The sequence below is a fragment of the Grampus griseus genome (genome assembly GCF_964374135.1).
Source record: "Grampus griseus genome assembly, chromosome: 3".
Taxonomy (NCBI): Eukaryota; Metazoa; Chordata; class Mammalia; order Artiodactyla; family Delphinidae; genus Grampus; species Grampus griseus.
In genome coordinates this window covers 70,299,366-70,314,816 of record NC_139019.1, presented here as the reverse complement: position 1 = coordinate 70,314,816, position 15,451 = coordinate 70,299,366, and the positions used below count along the sequence as shown (strand labels likewise).

General features: G+C 40.3%; 1 protein-coding gene across 13 annotated transcripts in view; it reads left to right on the top strand.

Moving 5' to 3' along the window:
* Positions 1-15,451, top strand: part of MEF2C (myocyte enhancer factor 2C) — a 169,475-nt gene that overhangs the window by 113,704 nt on the left and 40,320 nt on the right. For 10 of the 13 annotated variants that reach the window (XR_014296445.1, XM_082649823.1, XM_082649819.1 and 7 more), the window contains one exon: positions 12,556-12,699. Coding sequence is in view for 12 of the 13 variants with exons in the window: in XM_082649823.1 (XP_082505949.1) it covers positions 12,556-12,699 (144 nt within the window). In the remaining variant the exon portion in view is untranslated. Of the gene's footprint in view, positions 1-12,555; positions 12,700-12,758; positions 12,897-15,451 lie in introns of all 13 variants that reach the window. The other 3 variants (XM_082649820.1, XM_082649818.1, XM_082649821.1) reach the window with 2 other exon arrangements.

Here is a 15,451-nt window from a genome sequence, read left to right as displayed (position 1 = left end):
CTTGTGTGGACACTGAGGCAGGCGCATAGTGACCGCACAGAGGGAACCACATTGAGACTGCAGGGCGGGTTAGTTAAATAAAGACCACGACTAGAATGATAGCAGTGTGTTTTGTAAATACAACAAAAGCCTTAAAAGGGCTAGAACTGAGCAACTGCCTGAGGATTTTGAAGCACTTTTAAGCACCTTTTATTTATCTGATGCTCCTTGATTACTAAGAAGTACAGTTTTAACAAACTTTTTTCATTGGACACCTACCCAAGGTAATTGAATGTAAAGTCCACCACTTGTTACCAATCCACATGTTATGTTTGTGATAGTGACATAACAGCTATAGAAGATAAATAGATTAAACCCTTTCCTTCCCCACAGTAGTTTTTTTTTTTTTTTTTTTTTTTTGGCGGTATGTGGGCCTCTCACTGCCATGGCCTCTCCCATTGCGGAGCGCAGGCTCCGGACGCGCAGGCTCAGCGGCCATGGCTCACGGGCCCAGCTGCTCCACGGCATGTGGGATCTTCCCAGACCGGGGCACGAACCCATGTCCCCTGCAACGGCAGGCGGACTCTCAACCGCTGTACCACCAGGGAAGCCCCACCACAGTAGTTTTTAATGTGGTGAGAGAGATAAGAGGTATAAACCAAAATAAACTTATTTGCAGAAAAGAAAGGAGGGAGCATTGTTAAGTGTACTGTACTGCTGTGCATTTGGAGGTTTAGTCTGAGGGACTTTCTTAATGTCTAATGTGAGTGTGACAGGTAGAGATTTGTTCCCTGACCAGTTGATAACATCGTGCAAACCTAACATCCAGCACAACTACCTTACTTCCAGGACAACCCTTGGAACCTATAAGGAGCCTTTCTTCCCTGCATCTTGACTTCCGGCTGCCAGTGCTAGCCTGTTGTTTGCTTGGGGGTACATCCTGCTTTGCTGTCCACACACCAAGACTGATGAAGTCCCGTGGTGTCCTTCCAGCCACTGGTGTAGCTGGCCCAGTCCCTGACCAGTGACCATCCCACCCATATGATATTTTGGGCACTCTCTGTTAAGCAGAAAGTTTTCCAGTATATTAGCCAATAAAATGAAAATATTAATACCGTATTAACCAAGTTCCAGGGGATTCTACATTGAAAGAGGCAAGTCATAAGAGTAAGGCTAGAGACCAAGGTTGCTAGCCTTTGACAGACCTCACAAACATTGCTAATGTTGAATGGAGAGAGAGAAGGTTCAGTGTTAAAGGAAAAGCTTGGGTCCCCACTAGCTTTTGCTTAATCGTTCTGAGCCTTCTTATTATATATCACCAGGCTCTCCTTAGAGGTATTCCCGTGTATGACGCCCGTCCAAAAGAGTTAACCAATTTCTTGCAACGTTCTACTGTCTACTGCGCTTGTTGCCAAGGATAAACAGAAAGCGCTCAGGAGACACTTCCTGTCTACAGAAATCTTATAATCTAGAAAATAAAATAAAACAAGACTACAGAGAGCAACATTATAAAATAAATATTAATTGCAAAATTCTGAGGAAGCATAAAAGAGAGACATATTAATTCCATTAACTCTCTAGTTCATGATTCTTTCCGTTTATAATTTAAATTCATAGGTGGAATTAGAGAGGGTGGTTGGTAGGGGTGAAAGCAGCCTACACCCTGAGTACAGACCTAGCAACTGCTCCCTGTGTGTTTTCAGATCCCATCGTGGTTCCATCTTAAATAAGAACCTCTGATGCTGCAGCCTAGGATTCCATTATTCTTTTATTAACAACAATATTTACTGGGTCTTATCCATGTGCTAAGCACATTCAAGTTGTTTGTGGATACAGAGATGAAAAAAAAAGTTTCTGCTCTCATGGGGGTGTGTTCTAACACATTTGAGACTCTTCCCTCCCCTGGCAGCCACAGTAGCTGTGACTCGTATATTGTTCTCATACAATGCTCTGCAGTCCTGATACCTCATGTTGACATATCAGAGCAGTATAGGCACTGAGCAACGTGTGCTAACACAGTTGTCAATACTAGTCTTCCATTTGGCATATTACAGATCCAGGCAAAACCCTCAGAATTGGTATTTAGGCTCTTCTTCACATGGTATACTGACTGGGGAGCTGGAGTGTAAGAGGCCCTTTCCTATCGTTGCTGCCCAATCACTATAGAATAACCAAAATCAAAACTTTTCTCTTGAGAAGTGTCAATAGAGAATGGCTTATTGCCACTCATTGGAGAGCAGGCTAGTTTATTGGGGAGAGAGAGAAATCAATTAGGAAAAAAGTTTGAATGTCAGGTATCATGGGGAGGAAGGTGAGGAAACCATAAATAAAATCTGTGTTCACAATCCAGAATTGGTCCTTGAAAATCTCTCTCCCCATCATTCAATAAATTGAGGTACAGAAAAAAAAAAAAAAAAAAAACTCGGTAAAGTATTTTCAGTGATATCTCAGGCTAAAGTCTGTTAATGGTGCATGTTGGGCTGGCCTGTGACCTAAGACATGGCAACTACAACAGTAAGAATGAATGACAAAGAGAGGGTTTCCCTCTCAGGCCAAGGGCCAGCTCAGGAGAGAGTGGGCCAGGGCCAAGCCCACTGGAGCTCTTTACCTCTCTTCAGCCTGGCAGAGGCTCAGGGTGGGCGAGAGGTATTAGGAAAGGAAGCAACTTAACCTTCATCTGGGAGTGGCTGGCTGTCTCAGAAGTGAGATTTGGCTATCTCAGGTACCATTCTCAGGTGTGATCAAAATTGTCAGGACTTGAGTCAGTCAGTTGTCAACCTCAAATCGTTTTATTTTGTGTTATTTTATTTTGTGTTGCCTTTTATGAGTGTACACAGAGCACTCTTCTTTTCTGATAAGCTAGTGATAAACTATAGATCCCAACTAACAAAGATTCTTAAACTTACATCAAAGGTAGTGCCCTTGTTTCTGAGGGAAAACCTAGAAACAGAGAAGGGAATGCACAAAAGCACCTCTTGCAGTATTTTTGGTTCTTACTGTGTGTATGTCCTCCTGGTGGTAACTTAGAGCACCAATAGCCACAAAAGACTTGAGAGCATGGAAAGAATCAGCCCGTGGTTCCCAGGACTCAGCAATTCTAAACACAAAGGATCCCAACCCTTTGTGTCCCGTATACAGTATTCTATGTTACCTCCACTGTTCCCTCTATTCTCCACAGGGATATCCTGTGCCACAGTCATGAAGTAATTACAGAGATTGCTTTAACCTACCAGAACTCATGCTCCTTGAATTTTGACTTACCGATCTTATTAAAATAAAAAACACTGTCACCTGAGGAGACCACCCAACTCATTTCAGTTAGTCTGTCACCGTTAGAAAGTATGACTGTCAAATTTGTTTGCTTATTCATTCATCCGATGAACAGTTACTGAGAACATATATTGAGCCCACATATATTAATCAGACCCTCTGTCAGGAGCCAGAAATATCCAGCCCTAACAGAACTCACTGTCAGGTGATGAAGCAGACATGTTAAAAGATAAATAACAATATAAAGCACCACATATTATTTAAAACACAAAAAGGTAAGGATTCTAGGGGTACAGAGAAGGGAGTCTCTAAGCTTCTAGAAAGAAGCTTCACAGAGTGAGTGATGCCTTAGGTAATAGATGTCCTAGGATGACTGTGGTTTGTGTAGCAGAGAGGAGTAAAGAAGGATATTCCAGACAAGAATAAATGATACATATCGAAACAGTGTTATTAAAGGGGCTACCTAACTTGGGAAGTGGTGAGAAGTTCCCCCTTGAAAAAACCTAGAGCGCTGGGGGAGAAGAGGGGAAATAGTGTCGGAAAGGCAGGCGGAGGGCTTGCTGTGAAAACTAGTGAGTGAGGCTGTTGGAAGCCACCATGGTTTATAAGGAGAACAGTGATACAGTTAGATTTGCATTTTAATAAGACCCTGCCAAAAGAAGGAAGAATGATTAACTGGGAAGTGGGGGTCAGGGGACAAACAGACTAAGGATGGGAGACCAAGTAGAAAAACAATGATGGTTGAGTCAAGAGATGGTGGAGTCTCGGGTGATTTCTGGGTCTCCAGCTCCAGCAACTAAGTTGTGATGTTTCCTAGGAAAGGAAAGTTGGGAGAGGAATGGGTGAAAGGAGAGGATGGAATCAAAAGTATAAATGGGAAAATCAATGATGTAGCAGAGATCAGGGGAATCCTACAGAAATGAGGAAGTATGATGACTAAGTATAATCCTGAGCTGACTGATAAATAAGGCAGTGAAGGCTACTCCCTTTTCAAATGACTAATCACGTACTGGCCCAACTTGAATAAAAAGGCATTTACAACTAGATAAGAGCTACAGGGAAACAAAAATAATGATTTGACCTTACTGTCATTACTCAAGATAACATATACATCTTCTTTTGTTAAAATAAGTCATTAATGGTTTATAAATTACGCTTCAACATGTTATTTTTAAAGAATCAGTGCCCCAATATCTGCTTTGTTATCCCTGTAACCTATTTGCGAGTAAAGTGCCATAGTCCAGAAAGGTTAGTAGATGAATTGCATTCATACTTTGTACTTTCAAAAATCCTGCTTCCTGGTCTTTGTTCATTTGCTCCTCTCCTCCCTGTCTCAACCTTTGTTTAATTTATAATTCTGCCTATCTTTTCCTTCCTTATTTAAGAAATCACTAACATCATCCATTTTTCAAACTCATCTACAGTTTGAGCCTTTATATCTCAGATTTTTGTTTTGTATTCCAGCCTTTATTTTCTTAGCCTGCTTTATAGAGATTATTAGGATTACCTGCATATTTTAGCATGCATTTCAGTCATTGTATATTAAAACGTTCCCTGTTTCATATTTCACTTCAGATCTGTCCTGGACTCAAAATGTCAGGAGACATTTCATGCCACACTTCCCCATCTCAGTCCTGTTCTAGGCCAGCCTCCTTGATGCATGCCTGTCCAGGATCCAAAAGAGGTGTGGTGGAAGAAACCTTAATAAAAACGTGAAACCACTGACCTATCCTGAGGAAGCCTGAATCATTTGCTTGGCCCTAGCATCACCCTGATTTTCCATGAATCCTCCAGGCTAAGATTGGCCCAGAATAAGACCAATGTCAAAGCCAGAGAGAACAGTGGAACAGGCGACCAGGATCCAGGAATGGGGAAAAAAATGAACTTTGCCCAAGAATTTTGAAACACACTCATTTCAAATTTATAGTATCTGACTCACATTCCCAAAAGTTTCCCTGTATTCCTTCCTTTAAGCTTTCTGCTTTTCCTTTTCTAACCTTATACATGCTGCCTAAAATACCACTCCCTTTTTTCTCCTTCTGTGCTGAATTGTGTACCCCTTTTTCCTGCTACCCATTTCATCACTGAGATGATATACTAATGGCTTTTCTCCCTTAAAGAATGCTGAATGCTCAGTTTTTCTGACATTCCATATGTAGACCAAAACACCAGATTTTAAGTATTTAATGATATAAATCTCCTGATAAGTTATGATCAATTTCATTCCTAGTACACATTATGCCTCTACTGCATTGCTTTCTAAGTTTAAAACGGTACATTTCGGAAAACAGTCACTTTGTAACAGTTACTTAAAAAGACTAAAATAATAACTGACTTTTAACAGTGTGGAATAATAATACAAAATGTGAAAAAAGAAAATTGCAGTTGCAAAACTCCTACACTGAGACTACACTTTCTCCCTCTAGCATTTCTTCCTGTTTTGTTCATCCATCCATTCAGTCTGTCATTAATACTGCAAACAGTTATTAAGCTTCTACCTCATGGCAGGCCCTGTGCTAAGTCCTCGTGATACAAGATGACTAGTAAACAATGCCTAACCTCCAGGAGCTCACTCATGGGAAGAGAAAAACATGTAAACAAATTATCTTGATCATATATTCAGAAAAAGCATTCTTAACATCCAGAGGACCCCAGACAACACCTGACATAGTAGCACTTAGTAATATGTGTCAAGAGGTCTAGATCCCAGTACCATTTTCACCTTCAGCCAGCCAAATAGCCTCTGTCCAGTCGCAAAACCTCTGCGTGCAATGTCACTGAAGCGGAATGTGTGTTCTGTTCATTCAGCAAGCATTTACTGAGCACCTACAGTGTGTCAGGCTCTGTTCTATATTGCAGCTTCAAAAGTGAATAAAGGAAGTTGCTTTAATTACCTAGCGATTTAGCAATGGAGACAAACACATAAACAATAATTTGCGATAAAAGCTCTAATAGAGGGCTTCCCTGGTGGCGCAGTGGTTGAGAGTCCGCCTGCCGATGCAGGGGACATGGGTTCGTGCCCCGGTCTGGGAAGATCCCACATGCCGCAGAGCGACTAGGCCCGTGAGCCATGGCCGCTGAGCCTGCGCATCCGGAGCCTGTGCTCCACAACGGGAGAGGCCACAACAGTGAGAGGCCCGCGTACCGCAAAAAAAAAAAAAAGAAGCTCTAGTAGAAAAATGTATACAATAAATGAGTGCATGAATTAGGGAGCAATTAATTCAGTCCTGGTGATCAGAGAAGTCTACTGAGAGGAGAGGATGTGTCAGCTCTCCCTTGTAGGAGGACTGTCTGCATGCAGGGAACAGATACTGGTGGGGTCATTCCAGTAGGAGAGCCTGGCTTGAGCAAGGGCATGAGATATGAAAGGCCAGCGCTTGTGCAGCATTATCCTCCCTCTGGAAGGCATGGGGAAGACCCAGATGGTCCTTGGTGGTCTCATCCAGTATTAGAGTATCAGTAATTCTAGGAACTATCACCCTCTAAATACTTATATGAAAGAATTTGTGGCCATTAGGGGGAGTGGCTGGATATTTCTTTTTTTTTTTTTTGCGGTACGCGGGCCTCTCACTGTTGCGGCCTCTCCCATTGCGGAACACAGGCTCTGGACGCGCAGGCTCAGCGGCCATGGCTCACGGGCCTAGTCGCTCTGCGGCATGTGGGATCTTCCCGGACCGGGGCACGAACCCGTGTCCCCTGCATCGGCAGGCGGACTCTCAACCACTGTACCACCAGGGAAGCCCTGGATATTTCTTTACGTCTATACATTAAAAGTCTTCAAGTCTTCAATCAGTCTTTTATTTCCAGTATTTATTCAGTGAAAAAAATTTCAAGTCCAATTTGAAGATTGTCTTTTGAGGAAAGGAACAGAAACAAAACAGTGACACTCTCCAGCTCTCCCCAGCCTTACCCGAGTAGGAGTTAATATCTGGTTAGAATGAACATTAATAACCTAGAGAAATGTAGTATTGTTAAGGTTTATGTTTTTGATTTCTTATGAAAATTTTCACCACAAATGGATAATTTAGGATAATATTTAATTTTTGCATACTCTATGCTAGCTATGATTTGCTTGTCTAATTAAAGTCTACCTACTGATTTACTAAATTCACAGTATTTTAATGTGCCTTTTCATTTCTATATTAAGAACAAAGAAGAACAATGGAACAAGGAAAGAATATAGACAATGCTTACAGTTTTGATTATGAAAACTTGTGGAGGAATTTCTTGGCCCCTGATCTTCCCCCAGCCTAAGTAATCTGTGCTAGAAATCACCAAAAAACATACAATATTATAGGTCAGGTCAGAACTTTTAGTTTGAATTTGTATTGCCTGCTTCTCTACAGATACACAAAACAGTGTCTGGTATATAGTAGGTTCTCGGTAATAATTTGCTGAATGTGTTTTAAATGAAGTAAGTCATTGAGCACAGTCCTAGGGTGGCAGCCACTCCACAGATCCTGAAGGGCCTGGAAGGAGCAGTGTTGTGAGTGTCAGTACCAGGGTGGGAGGATATTTGTGAAATGCACTTAGAAAGTTCAGTGAAGGGCAGTCTCCATTTCAACTGCACCTCCTGTGCCTGTGTGGATTCACTGCTTTCTAAAGATTATTCAGCTTGTGAAGAGCAGACACTTATCTTCATAAAGCTGTGATAGACAAGCACAAAAATGATTTAATATCAGAGAAAGGAAGCCATTTTTCCTAAGTTGATGTCTTTTTTTTCTTGGCTTTTGTGTGAACAGGACATTCACTCAACTTATAATAACAGTTCCTGCATGTGTTCTTGATACATCAGCCCTTTGAAGGGTAATGCTAGCTGTGCAAGAAAGGGTGATTATTTGAATTTTAACAAAAATTAGTAAGAGTATTTTGGGTTTTTTCACAAGGGGATTTGAAATTTCTGCTGTGAAATGGGGAGGCACAGAAAAAGGAAGATGATGGAAATAATATATTCTTGAGAACTAAGACTGCAGACATGGAAATAAATTGAATGATTGGAAGCTTTTAATCTGTGATGGTGGGTCTCTGAAAGAAGCTAAATTTTACTTAAATAGCATCAACATAAAATATTATAGTCTTCATACATTGAAAAAAGCCAATAACTAGATATTTCTTTTCTACTAACAAGAAATAAATTAGGAAGGGGAAGCCAGTTTTAACCACTGTATACAGAAGGGATTTTCTAGTTGATAACATAATGTCTAAGACAAGACATGAGAGCTCCATGTGGCATTCTTTTTCATTTATATTCCTTTTAGTAATGAAATAGAATCTGTTCCCTACATGTATTTCATTAGAATTTTTGAGGCACCTGTCACCTATCTTTGTCAGTTTATATGTATTTCAAGTTTTCCCAATGAACAAATGTAATAATGCAGTGTCCATATGTCCACATGTCTGGGAGGGGAGATTCCACGTGGTTTTTGGATTACCTGTCTGCACTCCTTTTCCCATTTATTGTTTGGAGTATGTCACCTTCTGTCAATCTAATTACTTCTCTCAGAAAAGGCTGTTCTCAGCTCACTGCATGACAGTCTCTGCCTTGTGAAAACATCCCAGAAGCCTCTGCAGTCAATGATCTACCCCACAAGTGTCACTCTCACATGGAATGCTGACTCCAGATTTACAGAGTTCTCTGAGGGAAGAGTTTCTTTAGATATGAAGCAAGGGAAGTTGGTGGTTTCAGTAGATGTCTTGCCTTATCTTGACATACAGAATAAATCTCTCAAAACATAGTCAGCTGAGAGACGCTTAAAATATATACATCCAGGACTTCTAGCCCCTGTGAAAGAATAATGATTTAAGTGCCTACATTACCTGACCAGTAACATTTATAAAAGATCAGAGAATCTTTCAAAGGCCAGTGACAGAGATTTTGATTTTACTAGAAAAAGGCCGTAGGGAATAATGCTTATTTATCCATTTAGTAATCCCTTTAGTTAATATCAGCTATTTATTACTGTGATAAAGACAGACTTGGCTGAATCTAATACTGATTCTTTTGTCATAATTAAACAGCTGTAGATTTTTAATATAATAAAGATAAGATTAGTCTTATGGTTCCACATTCAAACTATGGTAAAGTTTGTGCCATTACTTCCATTTTCAGAGCTTTATAATTCCACTGTAATAATCTGTACTTAGCAGAAATGTGTTCTACAAGCTCTCAGCTGAGAGTAATATTTTTGAACAGTTTTTTCAATGTTCTGGTTATGTGATTATGGGAATTTAGAGCTCAATATGCTCTTGGGTTTTGTGTTTGTATTTCTCAAAATGCTCCTCTTTTAAATAACACAATATAACTTGAAATAAGACTATAAGTGCCTTTAAATGGTAGAGATATTTCATTACTTAAATAGTGGTGATATTCATTGTAGGATGATGTAGTCAGATATGAGAAGAATTTACTGGGAGAAAATGAGCCACTCTTTCCCTCTTATTCCCATCACTGAGATTTCCTTTGTGACCTCATGCCACTTGCTTTGTTTATGTAATAGTTTATATAAGTCTTTAGGTATAAAGGAGCTATCGATCTAATTCATTTTTTAACCTATAAACTGAGAAATGTTTTATTGAACAACAAGCATTCCCACTTGGTCTAAAACTTGACATCTAAGAACTATCAACATTTTAGCCATATTTTTATACTTACAATTTTCCCACACCCTAATTTTTTTTTCAATTCTACCTAATTTATTTCAGTGTTCAGTCCACCGCTGTAGTTACATATGCGTGGGAGAGGTCTATTCCACATCTCTCACTTTGCACTTCACAAGTGTGGGAAAGCCTAGGCAGGGGCAAGGGACCACACAGTGGCCTGGCAGGAGGCGGGAGCCTTGGGCCGTTGTGCTGGGCCATGCTGGCCTGAGACCCAGCATAAGGTTTCCTGAAATCTTCATGGAAGATTTGTGAGAGATAATGAGTTAATATTTGTGGAGCTCTTTCAATAAAGTATAATTGATGTTTCAATTTTTATAAACCACACACAATATCTAGCCCTGAAAGCTTTGTAAGAATATTTAGCACACATGTACGTGCCAGATGGATTGTAATGACAGTTGATAGACCTCTCCTAACCCTTGCGTTCTGTTGTCAAAAATCTGCACATCAAAACAACTATAGTTTTCACAAGAAGATTTATTGGATAAAAGATTCGGGTGCACATTGAAAAATCTACTGTCTAGATAAGACTGTAAATTAATGTTATACCAGATAAGACCTTAAATGAGGGGTTTATATAAGAATATTCTTAACATGCCCTAGAGAAATATCAGTAGATAAATTCTGAAAACATATCAGATAATATGTTCTTGATCTTACATATTTTTTTCTGCATAAGTGAATTTTTATGAAGAATTCGTGGAGTATGATGCAAGACACTCAGAAATTATTCTTAAAAGCTCAAGGATATGTGGAGATCAAAGCAGAACCACATCATAATACAAATAGTCATCACCCGGAAGAATGCTTTTGTGATTGAGATAATGCTAACAAAAGAGTTTAAAATATAGGAAATTAAGTTAGCAAATAAAATTGTTATTCTAACGTATTGTGACATCCTCTATAGTATTATTGTAGGAACCCTCTAGGAGTACTTATTCTGGGTGAAAAATGATAGCTGTAGATCCATGATAGGGGGCCAGGTGGCCCCACCAGTTATAAATTCCCCAAGATTGTAAATGTATATTTTATCGCCGTGTGTCAAAATATTCATTTTAATATTCAAACATTGTACCACATAATAAGCTGTAACCATATGTTTATTTGTTATATTATATCACTGTAACATTAATAAATATTTACAGAGCCACAGTGTATCATAGACATAGTCAAAATGGTCTCAGTTTGATTTGAACTGAAAATCTTTAGTGCCTCAGAAACAAATTTTTAAAATGTTACATTTGTTACACATCAGTAAGAGCCAAGGAGTTTAAATTTTTAAGACCGACACCCCCTTTTTAACTCATGCCGTTTTATTTGTTTTCCCCAATTGAGTGAATTAAAAATGGAGTGTTATCTCAGCTTTGAGTTCTTAGCTTGATGTCACAGCTCTTGCTTTATTTGTACGTGATTTCGGTCTTTAATAAAGATGAGCTCTGCTGAACTTTCCATTGATAAGAGACGCTTAGGTACACAGCTCTTTATAAACGATTTGGTAGTACCAGGAACATTCAGAAATGTTGCTAGTCTATTAAAAGTTCACATGGCAAGCTGTGTGATTGATTAATCAGAAGTTTTATAATTTCTAAAAACGTAACTATCTCTGTAAATAGGATCGTGTCCAACTAAGTTGACAACCATCAATTTTAAAAAGAAGAAAAAAAGAAAGTCAAACTCCTGACTCATACTTTTCCCGTTACAGTGTTACACATGAGTATTTATCCTTCTGTGACAGCTGAAACTAGACCAAGACATACATTCAGGAGACAGGAGGTTCGGGAAGAGGCACTGACTTTTCACTCTCATGTGTCAGGAGGCAGTCTCAGGGTGACCCTCCTCAGCTGCAGCCAGGAGGAACTTTTGCTACTTCAGTAGTTACTGACTTGGTTACCTCTCTGCAGTGTTCTTTGGCTTCCTTACTCAGGTCATGATAATGAAGCCCTAAGCTCAGCTCTGTTGCCTTTTCTTTCCAGCCTCTGTTTAGGCAGACAACTTCTCAGTATTATCAATTTCAATACAGGTTTTCACACATATAGAACTCTAACCAGACTAAACAAAGGTGATTCACCTTATGATCACAGGGTCTGAACATTCTTAATGGGTACTTCGTGAGAATGTGAGCTGGGTTCTCCTACCACCTTTTGCGGTCAAGTGCACACCCAAAGGGGTGGCAGGACACTTCTAGTGCCAACCATTATGTTAAACTCAAACTAAGGATCTGTTGCCACTATTTCTGCTTTTGTCATGATCACGTTTTCTGAAATCATTGCGTAATGTCCTAACTTCTAATTTTTCTGTGGGAAAATAGTGTTGCAATTTGCCCCCTTATTTGTGTTCTGTGATCATCTGTCACTAGATGTTTGGAGCACATATGAATTCCAGATCATGAAACTTCAATCCTCATACCATCTTTGTTCGTTGAATTTGGTTGCAGAAGGAATACTTCCCTTTTACTTTTTTTTTTTTAAGTAGTAATGAGTGCACTGTCGAAATGACTCATGGTGTCTTTCTACGGTTTTTCTTTACCCTAATGTAATATAGCACATGTAATAACCTAAAATACTGGCAAGCTTGAACGTCTGTGACACCCTGAATGTCTTTTACAGCCTTTGTCTAGGTTTGAACTTTCCAAATTATGTATTTCAGACGTTGAGAAAGAAGGGCCTTAATGGCTGTGACAGCCCAGATCCTGATGCAGACGATTCAGTAGGTCACAGCCCTGAGTCTGAGGACAAGTACAGGAAAATTAACGAAGATATTGATCTAATGATCAGCAGGCAAAGATTGTGTGTAAGTACTCAAAACACCCTTCATTTTTTTTACTCTTGATATTTCTCTGAACCTGGCAGGCCTTGAACAAGAAAGAAAACAAAGGCTGTGAAAGCCCCGATCCCGACTCCTCTTATGCACTCACCCCACGCACTGAAGAAAAATACAAAAAAATTAATGAAGAATTTGATAATATGATCAAGAGCCATAAAATTCCTGTAAGTACCAAAGGTAGATGGCTGGTCTGCTGATAGCTGCTGCAGTAACATACCTTAACCCTTTCAGTGAGGGCTTTCTCTAAGAGACACTGCCAAGTCAAACCCAGAAAACAGGCATCTCATCCCAAGGGCAGTCGCTTAGAAAGCAGACCCTAAGGGTTGCTGAAATTTTGTCATCTAAAAGATGCGCCATCAGGAAGTTCATTCGGAGGGAGCAAGTTCACAGGAGGAAGAGAAAGATCTGTGTGACACACACTGAATTTACATAATCTCTTAAACACACAGTCCGCACAGATCACCAGGCACTCGTCAAACACTACAGTCTCCTTCTGAGCGAGGATTGACTGCAAAGATGCACGAGTGAAACTGCAGTTCTCTTGTGTAAACTGACACTCATCCCCCAAGTACAAGCTTATTCCTGAATGAAGCTTCAGCCCTCTCCCTAAATATGAAATTCAGCAGCAGCACTGAAGGGTTAAAGCTAATGCTCGCTGCAGAGAAACAGACTGCATGACAACCTAATGGTAAGATTTCAACGTGTTTGTGTGATGGGGTGATTTTAAAGCTTTGTCAGAATATTCGCTTTGCCTATACCAACATTTTCCACGCTTTAACATTTGGCTAAATTTTGTCTTAACCAAGTCAAAAAATTCCTAACAATCAATCTTGTGCCTTGCCAGATATTTAAGAGAAATAACTCTGCATGTATTATTTTGTTTGCCCATATGTAGAGGGGGAGAGTACATACCTTTTGTTCTATTCTGTCATCAGTCAAGTGGTGTTCATTTTGTGACATAAAGTGATGCAACTCGAGGTTCACATGCTTTCTGAGTAACTTTCTGTTAGTGTCCCAACTGTCATTGTAGACAAGCTCCTCAGTAGATAATTAATCCCTTTCTCAAAAAAGTACATTTTTTTGTAAGTTAGGGAAACAACCTAAACCTGAGGATTGAGAGAGACTGCAGGGAAAACAGGCCTCAGTGCAGATATCTGGGGACAAAAGCTCCAGGCCAAATCCACAACGGCACTCACAAGATAAATTAATGCTTTTCACATAGTAGGTGCACAATCAACCTGTCCTGGATTAAATTGAATACTTTAAAACTTATTTATAAAATGTATGCATATTAAACTTCATGTTCTCATAAGTATATGCCTGCTTCATTTGTTAAATGAAATAATGTCAACAGGAAATCTTTTATTGAATCAGAATTATTAATACACTGTATCATGAAGGAAAGCTAACTGCTGTGAATTCTTAAAGGTTTTCACAAAACCGAGTACTACATACAGCATTTCCACAGTGGGCACTTGGTCAAATGAAACATTTCCTATCAGATGCAGCAATGCATACTTGTTATACCCAGAATTCTTTTTTTTTTTTTTTTTTTTTTTGTGGTACGCGGGCCTCTCACTGCCATGGCCTCTCCCATGGCAGAGCACAGGCTCCGGACGTGCAGTCCCAGCGGCCACGGCCCATGGGCCCAGCTGCTCCGTGGCATGCGGGACCCTCCCAGACCAGGGCACGAACCCGCATCCCCTGCGTCGGCAGGCGGACCCCCAACCACTGTGCCACCAGGGAAGCCCTATACCCAGGATTCTTAAATGAAGTCTATTGGGATTCTATCTTGCCCAGAAGGAGGAAAGAAACAGCTCCTTTGGGCCACTTTTTAGTTCTGATGGCCTGAGTTTCTCCCACGATATAATACACTAGTTTAGAGCTGCCGGGCAGATTTGTGAATGTAAGATGTTAAGGTGAAGCACGTTAGGTGTCTCAGGAGGAACCCCCAGCACAGTGAGGGAAAGGGTGGTGTATGTAAGACTGGTAGTCACTCTCCATGTGTGTGTGGAGCTTTAACCTCCAAAGTTCTGGGAGAACGCCCGTGTTTGCACATTGGATCATTTCTCCCATGCTCTAGGGGGAAAGAGGTGTAATGCCTACCTGGATTCCTTCACCATATTTCATCCTGTCGTGTAAAGAGTTCAGAATCAGGATACATGATTTCTTAAGAGGTGCAGTGATGTGCAGCAGGGGATGGAAAACCACATTAGAGTTTCCAGGCAGAGCTGTGAGAAGGAGCCACACAGCTCCAGGCTGTGCCTCCCAGTCGTCGTTTCTTCAGTAAGTGCTTCAGTCTCCACGATGAAAAGCCCAGTTTTCGCACATCGCTTTCAGTTGCTGGAAGTAAATTTTGTTGAAAGTTTCCACAGCTGCTAAAACATTTACAGCAGGGCAAGGACACTCTGCCCTTTGTACGGAGAGAGTGTCACTACCTCTTTAAAAACATTACAAGACTGTTTTTCTATTTCAAAGACCCAGGTTGAAGAGTTTCCCTTTTAAAATAGAAAAATTTAATATTGCAGTCACCTGTCAGTATAATCTAATTTACGCCCTTATTCCTCAATTACATGAAATAATTCATGGATGGTTTGGAATCATGTTGACCAGCATTTCCTCATGTGGGGTTTGCCATGGTTCATGCTGGGCTTCACAGTGAGGAAAAACAGCTCCATTTGAGGAACCAGGAATTAGGAAATGGGCTGAGGGAAGGAGG